Source organism: Choristoneura fumiferana, chromosome 13, assembly GCF_025370935.1.
Source record: "Choristoneura fumiferana chromosome 13, NRCan_CFum_1, whole genome shotgun sequence".
Lineage (NCBI taxonomy): Eukaryota > Metazoa > Arthropoda > Insecta > Lepidoptera > Tortricidae > Choristoneura > Choristoneura fumiferana.
The window spans coordinates 10,417,003-10,434,257 of NC_133484.1; the positions used below are offsets into that span (position 1 = coordinate 10,417,003).

The 17,255-nt window shown below is 37.5% G+C and overlaps 3 protein-coding genes across 19 annotated transcripts in view; 2 read left to right on the forward strand and 1 right to left on the reverse strand.

The window, feature by feature from the left end:
• Window positions 1-1,070: 1,070 nt before the first annotated feature.
• MED4 (mediator complex subunit 4) lies at window positions 1,071-4,276 on the forward strand. 2 transcript variants are annotated; one of them, XM_074096239.1, is made up of 5 exons: window positions 1,071-1,331; window positions 1,407-1,587; window positions 1,988-2,139; window positions 2,624-2,802; window positions 3,884-4,276. In XM_074096239.1, exons 1-5 carry the CDS (start codon window positions 1,264-1,266, stop codon window positions 4,051-4,053), a joined length of 750 nt encoding a protein of 249 aa, XP_073952340.1. In that variant the 5' UTR covers window positions 1,071-1,263; the 3' UTR covers window positions 4,054-4,276. The 2 variants fall into 2 exon arrangements, with proteins under 2 accessions (XP_073952340.1, XP_073952339.1); XM_074096238.1 differs by having other exon boundaries at window positions 1,075-1,331; window positions 3,878-4,273.
• Window positions 4,277-5,741: 1,465 nt separating this feature from the next.
• Dnali1 (Putative inner dynein arm light chain, axonemal Dnali1) lies at window positions 5,742-11,828 on the forward strand. Of its 2 annotated transcripts, XM_074096262.1 has the most exons (6): window positions 5,742-5,897; window positions 6,375-6,506; window positions 7,479-7,628; window positions 8,220-8,348; window positions 9,546-9,743; window positions 11,421-11,828. In XM_074096262.1, the coding sequence occupies exons 1-6, from the start codon at window positions 5,811-5,813 to the stop codon at window positions 11,454-11,456; spliced, it is 732 nt and encodes a 243-aa protein (XP_073952363.1). In that variant the 5' UTR covers window positions 5,742-5,810; the 3' UTR covers window positions 11,457-11,828. The 2 variants fall into 2 exon arrangements, with proteins under 2 accessions (XP_073952363.1, XP_073952362.1); XM_074096261.1 differs by lacking the exon at window positions 11,421-11,828 and having other exon boundaries at window positions 9,546-10,192.
• The window catches only part of LOC141434028 (protein lap4-like), a 93,928-nt gene continuing 88,286 nt past the window's right edge, over window positions 11,614-17,255 (reverse strand). For 11 of the 15 annotated variants that reach the window (XM_074096249.1, XM_074096246.1, XM_074096243.1 and 8 more), the window contains 4 exons: window positions 15,937-16,069; window positions 15,409-15,504; window positions 14,558-14,737; window positions 11,614-13,176 (listed from right to left, as the gene is read on the reverse strand). In XM_074096249.1, coding sequence (XP_073952350.1) covers window positions 12,925-13,176; window positions 14,558-14,737; window positions 15,409-15,504; window positions 15,937-16,069 — 661 coding nt within the window. In that variant the 3' untranslated portion in view covers window positions 11,614-12,924. Of the gene's footprint in view, window positions 13,177-13,752; window positions 13,799-14,557; window positions 14,738-15,408; window positions 15,505-15,936; window positions 16,070-17,255 lie in introns of all 15 variants that reach the window. The other 4 variants (XM_074096256.1, XM_074096245.1, XM_074096247.1 and 1 more) reach the window with 3 other exon arrangements.

Consider the following 17,255-nt stretch of genomic DNA (forward strand, 5'->3'; position numbering starts at 1 on the left):
GCTCGATCACGCACTGGCAGCATGGATGCCGATCGGGTTTGTTTTCGCTGAGGACACCGTACGCCGTTCGCATCGCGTAAATGTATTCAAACGGACCTACCTTTATTTACAAACTTCGTTCATGTTCACCTGCAAATATCTCGTTAAATAATGTACTTTTCGTGTTTGGAATCACCGATGTGGAACAGTTCAATTAAATATAATTGTATTGTAAATTATTTTATTAGCATAAAAAATGTTGCACTAACTGTTGCCTGCAACATCGTCTGTGTCCCGTTCCCTTGGGAACTTTATACATTTATATGGATAAAAAAATAGGTTATTATGAATCAGAAATAGGATCAGATAGCTCTTATCAAAATATTCTTTAGAATCGATTCAGTACCTTAATTTTATTAATGATTACTCTCTACCAGGTTTCTACATTATGAACAAACTAAAATGTTTACCGCTTTACTGTGAGCATTATCAGTGGCGTAACTTTACCATCTGGGGCTGGGGCCCGTGGCAAATTCTTTTTATGGGGCCCAATCAGTAAAAGTCGTCGCTGAGCTCGCGACCTCTTGGGCCGGGGCCCTCTTGGGTCGGGGGCCCGTGGCATTTTGCCAGCCCTGCCACCCTATAATACGCCACTGAGCATTATATTTTAGGTACTTTAAATAAGGCTCACTCAAATAAAAATTAATGTGAAACTTACCTCTACAAAGCACTGTCTTTGCTGTGTTCTTGCTTGGCGTGTATAGAAACGTGTAAATAGATTTAGAAATACATAAAAATGTTGTACCAGTTTCGATAACCTGATCAATCAATATTTTTCGAACTTATAGAAATTGTGAAAATTCAAAAATTCCCGCGGTTTTATGACAACTTAACCGCGTTCAGAAAACAACAAACTATTATGGCATCAAAGACTATAAACGATAGCGAACGCTTCCAAAACACGATGCGTGTCAGCAGGGCTACTACGATACTCGAAGTTCGTGTCGTGCGGTCCCTCTCGCTCTCGTATTAAATAGTATAAGTGTCAGAGGGACCGCTCGACACGAACTTCCAGTTTGAGTTTCATAGTAGCCCTGCTGGCTGTCAGTTCACGCTGTCATCTATCCTATCTTATCTTTTGATATTTCTTAGTTCACATTTAGTTCATGTCAACTAATGGAATCAAAGTGTGGAGTTTTATTATTATTGAGTTTGGGTGTGAAAATACTTTAGATCATCAGTTAATTTTGTTTCATTAGTTCAGTACGCTTCTTCGCTAAGACAATGGCATCTCATTTAAGTACTAAAGATAGATTGCTATCTTTAATAGATGATATTGAGTTAATTGCAAAGTAAGTCGTGTTTAACAATTGTATCTGTACTTTAAAATTTTGTTTGTTTTTGTATTGAATATGAAAGTGTTTCAGGGAAATTATTGAAGTATCGATAGCTCCTAAATCACAGAAGCTATCGGCAGCCGATCATGCACAATTAACAGACTTACTTTTGGCAAAAGATGTCGAACTTAAAAAGACGCTAGACCTCGCTGATGAACAGGCCAAAATCCAACAGAAAATGAATGAGCTTAAAGCTGAAGTAGATAATAAGGTAACAGTACTTGTAACAAAGATTTTTATGTTACTGCCCTATGTATTGCATATATGCAAGAACAAGGTTTTGTGTTTTAGTAATTTTACTTTTATTACAAAAGTGAAAGCCAGAAATGAATGAGTGAATGTGCGTTGTCAGTTGTTGGTTTGTATATTTGTAGTTCAATTATACTTAAACTGTTGTGGATTTGGATGAAATTTGGCTTATAGGTTAGTTAGGTAAACAATAAATTGAAAATAGAGTTTTCTAAAAAAAGGAAGGAAGGTGTTCTTTGTATTTATAACAGTAATTGTGTACCTACCTATGCTAACAGTGACACAACGCGGATATAGGATACTGTTATCTTGAAAAAGTGGATTATGCAGTTGTATTTTGATAAATATTTTTATTTTTTCAGGATCAAGATATCTATCATTTGCAAAGGCAACTAAAAGACGCAGAACAGATTCTCGCTACCTCTTTGTATCAAGCACGACAGAAGCTGGCTTCAATAGTGAAGTCAAGGAAGCGCCCTGTGCCCTCAGAGGACTTAATCAAGTTTGCTCACAGGTATACAAAAAATCAAAAACCTGAAACTAATCATTCATCATCATTCCAGCCTATATACGTCCCACTGCTAGGTACAGGCCTTCTCTCAGAATGAAAGGGGCTTAGGCCGTAGTTCCTTGTGGTAAATTTTAAATGTAATTTTGCACATAAATTTTGAAAAACTCATAGATGTGAACCCGGGTTTGAACCCACAATCCTCTTCTTGAGAGGCCATAGGTCAAAACCACTAGGCCACCATGGCTACTAATCATTAATTTGATTTAATTTTAAAATAATAGACTATGGGGCTGTTTCACCACCCATTGATTAATTTTATTTGACAGATAATTGTGATGCCCTCTCCATATATTCGAAAAAAACAAACAGAGACGCCATCACATTTATCCATTAAATAAATTTTATCAATGGCTGGTAAAACAGGGGGTTTTACAAGTAAAATAACTGGTTAGAACTTATGACTGTAACCTACCTTATATTTTTCTAGGATAAGTGCATCAAATGCTGTGAGTGCACCCTTGTCCTGGCAGCCGGGTGATCCTCGGAGACCATACCCTACAGACCTCGAGATGAGACTAGGAATGCTCGGTCGCCTCTGTGACTTGCCATTAAATGGTCACACCCCATCAACTCTTAATGATCTACATCGAATAACTACTGGAGGAGGTAAGAGACTATGACTAACAAAATTTATTCCTAGAATTAATTGATGCTTGATTTTCCTTACTTATGTTGTGTTACACTTGCAATGTAAAGATTGAATCAAATGCCATAGCCCATTAGGGTTTGACAGGTGCTAGATGGCACTCTCGTCATAAAGTCCATTAGATTACAGTCTAGGCTCATTTAGTTTTATAACAAACACAAATGTGACAAAAGTTGTACAATAGACCTCACAATATTAGCGTTGACTAGCCTGTCACAGAAACTATCATTGCAATGCTTCTGATACATAATGCATTATGATTGGTTTTTTGGAGTCTTTTTGTATTTTTTATTACAAGTCCAAATTCGTTACTTTTACGGGTATCCCGTGAAACCATATCGAAAATACAAACTGAGACATGGATGAGACATGTTAATAGCGGTGGTGTAGGGGTTATAGCATGCAGCACGGATTGCTGAGGACCTGGGTTTGATTTCCAGCGGTGGTCTCTTTTTCTGGTTTTTCTGTGCATCCATGTCTCAGTTTGTATTTTCGACATAATTCATTACCAAATCCGATTTTTTTTTGTAACAATATGGATTTTCCTAAATAATATTGTGATAAACTTCTTAATTGCATAGCTCAAAGGTCCGAAAGTCTTCATCATCATCATCATCTCAGCTGTAGGACGTCCACTGTTGGACATATGCCACCCCCATAGACCTCCAGTCGCTTTGGTTGGCAGCGGTCTGCATCCACTGGGAACCCGCGGCTTTATCCCGAATCTTTATCTGCGCCCGAAAGTCTTAAAGTTCATTTATTTACAAATTTAACTATAGAAAGGTTGGACACACCAGATCGGTCTTATTTTCTGAAATTGGCCTTAGAGTAGTAGGGAATTTGTTATAATGTTCAGCATAGCTACACGAAGGCGACTCCCTTAGTCGTTAGTACATCTTTTTCTATCTAACTGATCAGGAAAACATGCACTGCATACCAAAGAAACCAGTTTTAGTGTCCCTTCTATACCACTATCAAGACCTTACATCTGATTCAAACACCTCAAATATGACCCCTATATTATTTACGTTTAAGTTCCAGCGACAGCAAGCAACCAGTTTACGTGGCATCCTTCTGGAGAACTACACATGTCTGTTGGAGGCGGGAATTCTGTCGCCATCGATGCGAGGGGAAAGGATGCACCAACTCAAGAAGACGTCGAGGTCATGTCCACTGACTCAAGCTCGAGTTCCAGTAGTGACTCACAATGAAAACGAACTGCGCGATTGTGAACTAATACGCATATTAGTCATGATTTCGTTGAGACTAGGATATAATTATTATAGTCTACTTAATTTACTCAGAATTGAAGTGTTTAAAGACTGTTAATTCTTTTTCTTAGTGATATTTACTGTAGCTATCTTGGTAGAGTAATGTGTTTTAATTTAAGATGTCTTTGTCTAAAAGAACTTGTATTTTTAGTAAATATAGTTTCACTGAAACTGGAAGCAGGTTTTTTATTTGTTATTTTAAATTAGAAAAGGCAAAACTAAATTCGTTAACCTTGAATTCGAAACTGACAATTCGGATGTCCATATCAATTTAAAAAAACTGGCCAAGAGCGTGTCGGACACGGCCAAAGTAGGGTTCCGTAGCCATTACGAAAATATGATGTAATATTTTTCTAAGGTTTTCGTATTTTGTACGGAATATTCCAAGTTTAGGTATATTATATGTATCTATCTATATAATTATATTTATCCGTTGCTTAGTACCCATAACACAAGCTTTACTAAGCTTACTTTGGGACTAGGTCAATTGGTGTGAATTGTCCCGTGATATTTATTTATTTATTTATTTCATACCTTAGGCTGCTATTTACTCTTAAACTACTAATAATTCTCAAGAAAACTCAACCGTTATAGTTTTCCTCGTAAGTTTAATATACTTACTACCATCTTGAATTTTTTCAAATTTTTCCACCCACCGGTTTAGATGTTAGAGGGGGCGGGGGGGGACGCTCGATTTTAATGAAAATTTGCACTTTAATTTTATTTTGCTAACAAATCTCTGAATCGAAAAATCGTTCTAGCCACCCCCTAATGGTTTTAAAAGACCTATCCAACTAGTCCCACACTACAAGGTTGAATGAGAAAAAAAACTCACCCCCACTTCACGTCTATATTATATGGGAGGTACATACTCAAAAAAAATCTTTTTCAATTTTTTATTGTACCATTTTGTCGGCATAGTCATGTATACTTATTCGTGCAAAATTACAGCTTTCTAGCATTGATAGTCCCTGAGCAAAGTCGCGGACAGACAGACAGACAGACAGACATGGCGAAACTATAAGGGTTCCGTTTTTGCCATTTTGGCTACGGAACCCTAAAAAGCCAAAAATTATGGTTTACATAATTGTTATGTAAACATTATCACAGGTATTATTGTTCAAAATTAGTCAACAGTTTGCTATCTCAACCCACCACTCCACTACAATCTCTCAAGCCCTGCATCCTGAAAAATTCCGTTTAATATTACGACTTTAAGGGGCTGTTTCATCATCCATTGATTAGTGTTAACTGGCGGTTAGGTGTGATGCCGTCTCTATTAGTTTTGTTCGAATAGACGGAGACGGCATCACATTTAACCGTCGGTTAACGCTAACCAATGGATGGTGAAACAGCCCCTAAAGTACGTAATATGTATTATAGTCGCCACGTATGAGAAGATATTGTGATTATATCCATCTTAAACTTTGGGGTTGGCTTATACCAAGTAGTAGATGGTAGTAGACAGTATCTGAGTGATATGACGATGGATGATACAATAATCAAGTTGATTTGAAATGAACGAACATGTTCAACTGTGAGTAACAAGCCGAAAAATATTGTGTAAACCAGCCTTTTCTTCCTACCGTTGCTTAGCGATAGTTGTTGCCTAGGTTTCGATTATTTTACGTCAATATTATTTACTAGACAGCGTTTGTGGTTAGGAATTATTTAGTATAGAACAAAAATAAACAAATATGGGTGAAAGGGCTCCCGTTTCAGCTGAGGACACTTTAGTCCGCTATGATAACCCCGTATTGGTCACTAAAAGGCCCGAGAAGGAGGTAAGTACAACTATAAAAATATCCTTATTACACTCTTAAGGCCGATGCACACTATCAGATGCGTGATACAAAGATGCCAGACCAGATGTGTGGTGTGCGTACTGGCATCTTCATATACTGTTTCATACATTACAACTGGTGCGTACATGTGGAATCATCGGAATTAACCCTACGCTGTCCTTATGCTTTTACATAACAACTATAGATACCTCCATAACGTGGCTAAGTTTTAAGTCTTTCGTTAAGGTGTAGGTGTATCCCGTCACCAATATAATAAGCGACTGACTCCTAGCGCCATCTAGTAAGTACAGAAACTCCACCCCAATCCTACATCACGATCTCGAAGTTTTTCAACTCTGGCGCTCTGCCCTCGGACTTCGGTCCCCAGGCATAACACCTGCCTGGAGAGAGATTTCTCTATTGCAGTCCCCCTATAGTGCATTATTTAGTAGGTACATACTGTATTTTTTACGATAGCCAACTGGGATGGCCGCTGCGGCGGCGCAACCCTGCATACCAACGGAGGCTAAACGGGAAACTGAAGAGATATTGAATGCTATTCTACCGCCCAAAGAATGGGAAGAAGATGGCCAGATATGGACTCAAAAGGTAAATCTTTATTAATCTCCTAGCAAATTTAAATAGCAAAAAATATCCAAGCGAAGGCTGGCTTGATTTAGAATTTTAGACAATCTGCAAGCTCAACCGAGTCGATACATACTCATACCAATACACTTCAATAGTTGGCTAGTTTACTTCAGTAAAGTTCGTTTCTTGCGGAAAGTCACGCAGAGTCACGGTGTCATTTTGGAATCAGCTTGCAGCGCCGTATTTTCGGACCGGAACAACTTGTGGTTTTAAAAAAAATGAGCTTATTCTTTTTTCAAAGGGCCAGCAAAGCATCTGGTAACTCGACTTATGTTACGGGTGTCCATGGGCGCCGGTGATTACTTTCCATCAGACCCGCCTGTTCGTTTTTCCCCTATCATATAAAAAAAACATTCCTTTAGCTAAGCCCTAACGCAATAAACCTTTTCTTCAGGTTTTTCTTTAGTTTGTCCTGTTTATTTATTTGTTTGCTTATTTATTTGGGTCAAATCTTGGAAGCTAAATTTGACCCACTTCCGTCAGCGGTTCAATTGACTTGAAATTTAACATACTTATGTAAATTTGGTGACAATACAATAATCTAATAGTGACATATTATTATTGGTGGTCCTGCCAGGATCGTCTCCGCAGGAAGGAACTCCTCAATGGTTAATAGTACCGACTTGAAATATGGTACGGATATGCAGTTTAACTGACAATGCAAGTACAGTCAACAAAAAGTACAATCAGCAAAAAAAGCTCGTATTAAAAAGTACTTTACGCTTTGAGTATTTATCTAGATAAATACTCAAAGATTTTACGGTTTTGTGTTAGAAATACAAAATTCAAGGTAGGTATTGAATGAAAAATGACGCAGCATACCTACGTATATATAGTGGTGATGTAGGTAATTGTATGAAAACGCAGGTATATGGAATCTATCTTTGTTTACTGATGGCTTTTTTGAGTTGTATTTGCTGCTGGTTCTGACAGATATCATCGACGCCCGCAACGAGGTTGGACGTGATTAATCTACAAGAGATGCTGGATACACGCCTGCAGCAGCGACAAGCGCGCGAAACTGGCATCTGCCCGGTGCGCAGGCAACTATACACGCAGTGCTTCGATGAGCTTATACGACAGGTCCTCGTTTACTTTATACTTGTGTGTGAGACATACACATGTACTATGGAACCAGAATTCATTATAAGTAAAATTGACTGAGAACGTTCTACCGTGGGTCAGGAATCATATTATTCTGGGGCCACAGAACAAGGAATACTTCAGAGGAATAGATGAGTATTTTCCTGCACAACCAACCATTGTTGCCAGTTTAATAAATCAAGATATTGCCATCACTCTATTAAACAGTTGACATGTTTCGAACTCAAATAGGTCAACATCAGAAACGAACAACGGGATCTCGTACCTACTAACTCTTTGTAATTATTTTTATCTACATTACGATCGGGTTTAATTTAAAATCATCATTGCTTTACAAAAGTAAGACAATAAGACAGTGGGGATTCACAAACTGAGCTCTGGTTTTCAATGATATCGAGAACTATCTGGAATACGTAATTCCGTAACCTCCAAACATCAACTTTTCAAAATTTAGGTAACTTAATATTAGCCGATCGATATCAAGAATTGGATAGCATACAATAAAATTTTTGTTAAACACGAAGTCGGGAGGCCCGTAGCGTTAACACTTAATCATGATTTGATCACCAGGTAACAATAAATTGCGGCGAACGAGGCTTGTTACTCTTGAGGGTGCGCGACGAAGCTAGGATCACTATGGAAGCTTATCAAACTCTGTACTGCAGCTCTATCGCTTTTGGAATGAGGAAAGCTTTGCAGGTATTTTTTGCATACCTGACTAGCTGTTGCCCGCCACTCCGTCCGCGTAGAATTCGTTTATCGCTATCCCGTGGGAACTATGCAATTTTCCGGGATAACAACTATCCTATGTCCTTCCCCGGGACTCGAAACTATCTGTATACCGAATTTCATCTAGATCAGTTCAGCTGTTTAGACGTGAGGAGGTAAGAAACAAACAAACAAACTTACAAACTTTCGCATTAATCATATTAGTATAATTTATACATACTTACTGTACTTACTAATATTATAAATGCGAAAGTGTGTTTGTCCGTCTTTCACGCCGTAACGGAGCGACGGATCGACGTGATTTTTGGCATAGAGATAGTTTATAGGCCCGAGAGTGATATAAGCTACTTTTTATACCGGAAAAATGCACAGTTCCCGAAGGAACAGCGCGCGATAACCGAATACCACGCGGGCGGAGCCGCGGGCAAAAGCTTATGTATAATTGTATAATTATATAATTTTTGTTGTTCATTCTAGTGATCCCCCTCTGTTTCTTACTAAAGGTATTGTTATTATATGAAGGGTCCACGGAAAGAACGTGTCTAGTCACCTAAGCAACTTTTTGAGTTAGGTATAGCGGTTTGAAAGTTAGTCATCACGAACAATTACTATGGTTACCATTTATTTAAAAGATCAAAAAATAGATTTTTTATTCTTTTCAGATTATTTAATTCAATGGTAAGTCATAGTACTTTGTGAGCTCTACATTTTGAGATTAAAATTTCAATTTTTAAAAAAGGTGTCTAGGCATGTTCTTTCCGTGGACCCTTCATATTGTTGTACAAAATTTTTAATAATAATAAAAAAATTGTACCTACTTCAAATAATTTGCACGATTGCATGCAGGCTGAATACATTGAATTGAACTATCAATATAATAACGTCTCTGTACTGCGTTCTAGCAAATAAACATTTCTGATTTCTATTGGGATAAACAATGACACAATAAAAAAAAATCTCTTTTTAATATTTGGTTCAAATTTTCACGTTTAGCTTTGCGAGACAGTTGAAACGTGCACTTTGCTGTGTAACAGTTTTGTAACTTTATGAATAAATGGTACTTTACCGCTCTTGACTTCTCGCGTCTTTTTACCCAACTGCCCGAAGGAGGGTTATACCCACTGGAGTTTCCTTTTATTGTTAACATAAGCGCTGTTGCTTCAACAGTCAGAGCAAGGCAAATCTGACCTAATGGAGCAAGTAGCCAAGCTAGAGGCGGAGCGTTCAGTATTGGAGAAAACTTGTGCTGAACTGAAACAGAAGACTGAACAGCTGGAGCGACGGGCTGCAGAACTGAGGGCCGCGGAGGAGAAACGTCATCAGGAGGAATTGCTGGCTTTAAAGAAGACGAATGCTCAGCTTAAGGTAACTTTTAAAAGGCTCGCCCTTACAAAGTTCTTTCCTTAATAACTAGCTTATTCCCGTCAGTGCACCTCCGTGCTAGAATAAAAATATGTAGGTCAATTCAGTATCATCTTTAGAAGAAATCTTTCTTGTAGTATGATACCTACTTGACTGCCAAATTACAAGTCTCTAGATCCAGTCACAAAACAGATAGGTACAGAAATCAGTCTACATACATTGTGCGCTCGAGCAACACACACAGACACTGCTTACGGACGCGATATCTCGGACCGGGTGAGACCAGTGCTTGCGCGAGTACCATCCGCTTGGGACACGCGTCTGTGAACTAATGCTACTTACGTGTTAAAGCTAATTTATTACACTTTAAAATATAATAATCGTGCATTTCGCCAATGTCGAAATCGTCGCAAGATACAAATTTGTAATATAACAATGACATTAAAATTAAAATATTTACCCGGATAATTCACGTCTTAAATCGAGTTTAGCCCGACATGTTTCGGGCTAATCCGTAGCCCTTCCTCTTCGGAGCAACGCGATTCGGCGGCCGACGTGACAGACATGAGTTATCCGGATAAATATATTTAATATAAGTGAGTCTCACGGTAATTTCATGTTCAAGTTTATTAATTTATTTTCCATTCTTTTCGTTACATTCTCAACAATAAATCAAACAACTATATACGAATGCCACTACAATACCACGATAGTTTTTTTATGCGTAAGCCATAGTTGACAACCCTAGAGCGGCCGACGAGCGTAGGTATGAAAAGTGAAGTGATACTGAGCGGCAAAAAATCTGGCTCTTAAATGTAATTTTGTATGAAGGGATACATGAGATTGACTTCTGTACCTTCTGTATCTGTTTTGTGAGCCGGTGGTGCCTGTCTGACACGGTAGTTTTATAGGTAAGGTACAGTCAAGTGCAAAAATAAGAATCTATTATTATAAGTACGGCTTTATTGCGTTGGAATAAGAGTCTGTGGTACTTATTTTTGAAACTTTGAATAATGATTGGTTTTTTGGAGTCGTTTTGTATTTTTTATTTCAACTCCCAAATTTGTTACTTTTACGGGTAATGCTGAGGACCTGGGTTCGATTCCCAGTGCTGGTCTCTTTTTCAGGTTTTTCTGTGCATCCATGTCTCAGTTTGTATTTTCGATTAACTTTGTATTAATAAGTTCATATTTTTACGCTTGACTGTACCCATAGATAACACAATTCTCATTCAGGGACAACAGTCCACAATCAGTTCCACTGATGGATGTAGTTGGTATTATTTGCCCTAGCTGCATCGAACTAAAATTTCTGCTCAAATTAAGTAACTATGGAATTAGGCCCTCTTCTCTTTTTTAGTAAATAGTTATATGAAAACTGTAGGGTTTAATTGAATAAAAAGCTTGAAAAAAAAAGAGTTCATCAAGCTCAATTTGATATGAAGAAAAACTTAATAGTTCAGTGCACTACTGGTTCAGTAACTACTGGGACAATATAATTCGAAGTTCCAATAATATAACGGATAATAGCACCAGTGGGAATGAACCCAGTCTGTGCTTATGCATAATGTTTGTATCGATTCCAGCCAGAAGTGTACTCAGTGTTATTGCTAATTCCAGCCATAAGTCTTCCTTCTCAAACTGTTCATACAAGTCTCATAATAATATTTTATCATTCTAGGCTCAACTGGAGGGCATCATCGCTCCGAAGAAGTAATCTATGAGTATATTATGTTAACTTTTTTTACAGTATTTTTCTTGTTAGCAAACTAGATATGATAGATTATGGAACTGTGTTTGCATACCTAGTAATAAATTAAAATAAAGTATACACCGGTTAAGAACGTTTTTGTTGCTCAATGAATACACTGAAATATTTTTATTAAAATATATATTAAACCATTTAATTGGGACAAACATACAATATTTTCATTAGTTTACAATTCATATACCGCTAAAGAGCCTTAAAAAGGTATAAAGGACACACATATAAACATTTTTCATTCAACACATTGAGTCTATCATCTATTACAATACTTTTCCAATTAAATATTCAATACAATTACAGTTCATACAGTCATTTGCGGAATATACAAGATGAGATTAATGATGTTAGATACACAGATATTTCTTTATAAAAACGGATACATGTATACATCGAACGGCACTGAGTGAAAACATACCTACATATAAAGTTTTACCGTTGACTGAACAAACTAGTGAAATTTTTAAAATAAATAATTAATCAAAACAAGATTGAAAATTAAAATTTACCTACCTGAAACATTGGCAGAGCCCATTCCATTACTGACACGGAAAAGAATGCAATTGAATAAAATCACAAATCCATCTCAACAATACAACATTAATACCTTTTGAGAAATAACGGCACCACATAGAAATTAAACTAAAACTCCTTATTTTAATAAAAAGTACTACGTCAACGCTAAACACAAATACTGAATAACACTGCACAAATAAAATTTTAAAAGTTGATAGTTTTAAGAACAATTGGGTGTTTTAGGGATGCTTCGCCAATGTGATGCTAGCTAACTTATTTGTACACTCGCTCTCTCTAATGGCATGGAGATTGCCACGTCGTGTCCACGATATGTACATTACACAAACATTACTCTTCTCTCGCCTCTTGCCAGACACTATCAGTCCAACCTTGTTCCACAATGTCACTTAACAGGTACAGCATCAACATTAAAATAAATACCTAATAGCATATTCAAGAAGTCAAAATATTAAAAACTTGCACGGAATGAAAATCATTAATTAAAATTAAATACATAAAGTATCCAAAGTATATACTCTATCAAAATAGGTAATACCTACCATTATAATACGTCTAGCAATCTCCGTCGCAAAATAATCATAAAAAAATAAAAATTGTGATCCAAATAAAATTACTCGTTGGTCGATTTCTTCAAATTGCCTCTCTATACAAGAAGTCGGTGGAATATTTAACTTATTATCACAGTTACAATACAAAGCTAGGATGGAAACTCGTGCGTTTTTTAGTAAACTTAATATCCGTTCGTTCTTTTGAAGAAATCTACAACCGAGTTCGCGGTCGAGTCGAAATAATAAAATGTGGGTCGCCGATGAAATGTCATGGGGTAAAATTGAGGTTTTAAAATGTGATGGGATCGGAGATCGGTTCGGGAAGTCGTGTGGGTTTATTGTGTGGTTTCCTTGTAGGCGGTGAGTCGGTGCGAGGGACCAACGGGGATGGCGGTGACGAGGCCGGCTCCTCCATCGAGCAATGGGTTCACAACTTGTACTATATCGGGCTGTAACGACGCGTCCCCGCTGTCGATCTCTCCTTCCCCTAAGTTGATATCGGCCTCGCCCACCTCAGTAGGCGCGGTCTCGCTGCTTGGACTAGTCGTCAATTCCAATGATATAATTTTCTCTTGCGTGGTTTCGACCTGCGAATTGATAATTGTTATTTTATTATCAAATTGCAAATAGGCAACTGCGGGTCCATTGGTTAACAACGACTGATTTACTAGTACTGATTATGGATATGGTAGCTCCTAAATATAAAAATTATGATGATAACTACTTTCGAAAAATTCGAATTGGTATGATGAGTTGTAAACTGTGACAAACTTCATTTCTGTGTTTGTTAGGTGAGAATGCGCTTGATTTATTTAGTTAAGTACAAAAATGACGAATGGTGAATATTAACGAAACGATCAAACTCTAGATACGTCTACAAAATGAACAAACAAAAAACTATCACGCCGAATCTGACGTAATAAAAAACGACATGCACTAGGCAACTATTTATTTAGGTAACTAACTACATAATAATGATAATCCACCCGATATAACTATTTTGCTTCTGATGTAGCTAAGTTTTTACTAGTGTTAGTTTAAACAAATTGTAAATAAATATTAATTTGCAATTTAAATCACATCAGAAACAATTTAGCTCTCGTTGGCACAGGCGATCCCAAGCAACCAGATTAAATAATAATATTATATGGAACACAACAAACCATTGATCAGGGTGGAGATTTTCCGTGACTAGAATCCAGGTATCGCCTGGTAAAACACATAATCAATATGTCATCATGCCATGCTGGAATATCATGCAATACGAGTGAAAAACATTTATAATGCTTCAATCAGCATGAGTCGTCAATGTCAAACTTTAACTAAATTTAATCTTTAAATGTGATACTTAGACCAAACATTAACAGGTTATTAGGTAGTGCTAGCTTTGACCAAGACTCGTGCTAAGTGACAGTGTAATAAATCCAAATAAACAGATACAGATTTCAACATACACATAATAACTTATGCCAGGAACAGTCACAAAAATAAACTAATGAATATTAAATATAAATTATGATGAAAGCCAGTTACTACCACATCAATATATTAACTTCTATTGTGAGTAAACGGTGTTTCTATCTACGTATCTAGTCTCAAGTTATAGTGTATCACGATTGTGCGAAGGTGTGCTTACATAGACCGCCCCAAGATATCTAATTATGTGATGGTTTTACACGCCGTAAACAGTCAGTCAATTTTATTAACGTCATTGATGATCATTTTTGTTTTATTATCAAGTCGCAGTCGAGTCTCGTCTAGCAATAAAATCACGTCGTTTTATATAGTCCGTAGAAATTGCACGTAGAAAGCTAAGCGTTTCATTTTTAAGATATACAAAACAAATATAATAATAATAAAAAAAAACAAACCAATACACGCACGATACGGCGTTGCTTGTGTACAGCGTTTTGTAAATACTTAGTGGTAGGTATATAGCGGAATGTACAGTTCGCGACGTAACCGTACCTCTTTCTCAATGACTTTCTCAATGTACTCGACGGTTCGCACTTTAGTCTCTCCGGTGGCCGGGCACACGAATTCCTCCGAGCGGAAGGTAATCCGCTCGTCTAAAAGTTTTTCCTTCTCCTTCACGGCAAGTATCTGCCCGGGTTTTGTACGTAACGCAATACGTGGCAGGGGCCATTTCTATAATTTGTAAAGCCAATTGTGACACTCACACCCCAACAGGACGGACAACAATGCCAGCGAAGCGACATATTGGTACCACCCGCCCACACATAAAGACGATCACAAAATGTTAGTTGGGGTCAAAACACTACCTTTGGGCATAGCTGTGGGTATGCATTAAATTCGGTACAAAAATATCCGGATTTGTGAAGTTAATTTGGATTTATATGTGCTAATGATTGAAGAAATCGAATGGATCATTCTGAAGATATGAATGGACTTAATCATAACCAAACATGATGCACTTTTTTCTATAGAACACCAGCTAATTCATTAGTATTAAGGATCATTTGGATGTTAAAGGTTACAGACAAACAAAAATTATTTGGATTACATTACAATTCATTCTGTACGAAAGTTGGGAAAAACAATTTGCTTCTATCTCTTATACATATATGTCATTAATTAAAGAAACAACGATTTAATGTTTTTTTTCTGGTCCCACAGGGCCTGAATATAAACGGCCCAAGAAAGAAGATGAGATCGCACGCGAATCGGGCGCCATTGGCAAATAAAATTCTTAATAGGATAATTTATTCCAAATAGTTTTTCCCAACCGGACCGTTTTCTTAGTAGGTTTAATTTCAACAACAGTTATTTCAACGGGAGTAAAATGTATGAATAATTACCTCGGACGGAGACTTATCTCTCGAAGGAACCTCGCCTATGATCTCGGTGGCGGGACCCACCATACTTTTTATTACTTTTTGCGATTCAATGGCTTCCTGCAAAATGAAATGGCTTTTAGAATAGATACTCAATCGTCATTACTTGACACGTCCAGTCTAAACTACAAAAACATGTACAGCCTTGGCCAAAAGCATTAGCACCCTATAATAAATAAAAATCCACAAAATATGTGCATCCAAATTGTATATAACATTTACAAATTATTAGTAAATACACATACATAGTTTTAAGAATCTTTCCACGCTCTTTCACGTATTAACTGCTTGATCATCATTATCATAAATTAAATAATTCATATCTTTAGGTGTTGCCTTCGAAAGAAAGGGACAAAATATTCTAAGCCTTCAAGAGGCTTGTTAATAAATATGGAGTTAAAAAGGCCGCAGCATTACGTGAAACTGGCTTGTTAAGCGCACTATTGCCACTGCAGGCGTACAGAATTTGCAAGTTGATCTTGATAGTAGTACCTGTTCAAGAGACCGCAGTCTCGCGGCTCTCCAAGCGGCGCGCTTCGCGGCCCGCGCCGCCGCGTCCTCGCCGTCGGCGCCGCCCGCGCGCCGGCGGGACTTCGCTGACGGACTCACGCCGCCGGCTGACACACTACATTAACAAGCAATTATCTAATTAATATATATTTCTACATGATTGGGATTGATTGTACGATTCGTTAACATTCGCGACTAGGATGCAAAAAACGGTGGTTTGTATTCTTTAGGATTGTATGGATGGTCTGGGACTTCATGACCTTACAAACCTTACAATACGGCTCCACGCCCGGACAGAGATGCATTATGGATATTACAAAATAGCGCAAGACGAGATATGTCTAATATAATTAATCTTCTTTCTTGTCAAACGTCACACTGGTTATAGGAAAGATATGGTGAAGAGATATCCAGCGCACACGTGCTAAAACTGCGTCTCTTGTCACATAAATTTGCCATCTCAAAAACGAGAAACGTGTCGCCACATACCACATATACAAAGGTCTAGCTATAATATTTTTCACCTATGATGAGTTCTGTGACGTTTCCAGTTTGAAAGTTTTAGAGATGTACCATTTATCGAGTGAACTATCGATTTTTCTAAGAGTTATTAGTGCCTATTTTTGGAGAAGTTGGATTATTATAGCAAACGAGCTACAAACTCCCGACTATAGGAGTTCAAAACAGTCTTTTTAGATCGTTTCGGCATTTTGCCAAAAAATAACAACAAACTTAACGAGAAACAGCAGCAAAAGTCAACAACAATAATAACAGAAATGAACAATAACAATCAACTCGTATACAAGGCAGACGCACTCGTACTGACAGTGATACTGGGCGACACTATTTCCCGGACGTACAATACCTACATGGAAATACAGACATGATATTTTGTGACACGCCCATAGAAACTCTTGTCAATTTGACACTAGTTTGTATGGGCGTGTACACGAAATATCGGGTTGGTGTTTCCATGTCGGTATTGTCCGTGCCGGTAAATAGTGTCACCCGTGATACTGACAAGCACTGGCCACAAGAGGCACAAGATGGCTGCGGCCGTGTTCCAAATAGCCGCGTTTACAAAATCTTGCAAGTTTTGTTAAAAAAAAAAACCTTAGTATTCATTGTTATTGAATAATGAACCGCGGCAATTGCCGATACTGTTGTGTCACATCACTACTCTGTTCCGTTTCACACATTGCGTCATTTAGAAAAAAAATATTTTTTTTCTATCGTATTCGATGGAGTCTATTTAATCGACTCTGATATTGCTATATATTTTTAAAATGTACAGTTTTAAT

What these genes read in the sequence shown, in the direction of transcription:
- Dnali1 (XM_074096261.1), top strand. Translation starts at nt 5,811, where the DNA reads ATGGGTGAAAGGGCTCCCGTTTCAGCTGAGGACACTTTAGTCCGCTAT. An exon ending in CTAAAAGGCCCGAGAAGGAG is followed by an intron (nt 5,898 to 6,374) that starts GTAAGTACAACT and finishes TTTTTACGATAG; the next exon opens with CCAACTGGGATGGCCGCTGC. An exon ending in GCCAGATATGGACTCAAAAG is followed by an intron (nt 6,507 to 7,478) that starts GTAAATCTTTAT and finishes TGGTTCTGACAG; the next exon opens with ATATCATCGACGCCCGCAAC.
- MED4 (XM_074096238.1), top strand. Translation starts at nt 1,264, where the DNA reads ATGGCATCTCATTTAAGTACTAAAGATAGATTGCTATCTTTAATAGAT. An exon ending in GATATTGAGTTAATTGCAAA is followed by an intron (nt 1,332 to 1,406) that starts GTAAGTCGTGTT and finishes AAAGTGTTTCAG; the next exon opens with GGAAATTATTGAAGTATCGA. An exon ending in TTAATCAAGTTTGCTCACAG is followed by an intron (nt 2,140 to 2,623) that starts GTATACAAAAAA and finishes ATATTTTTCTAG; the next exon opens with GATAAGTGCATCAAATGCTG.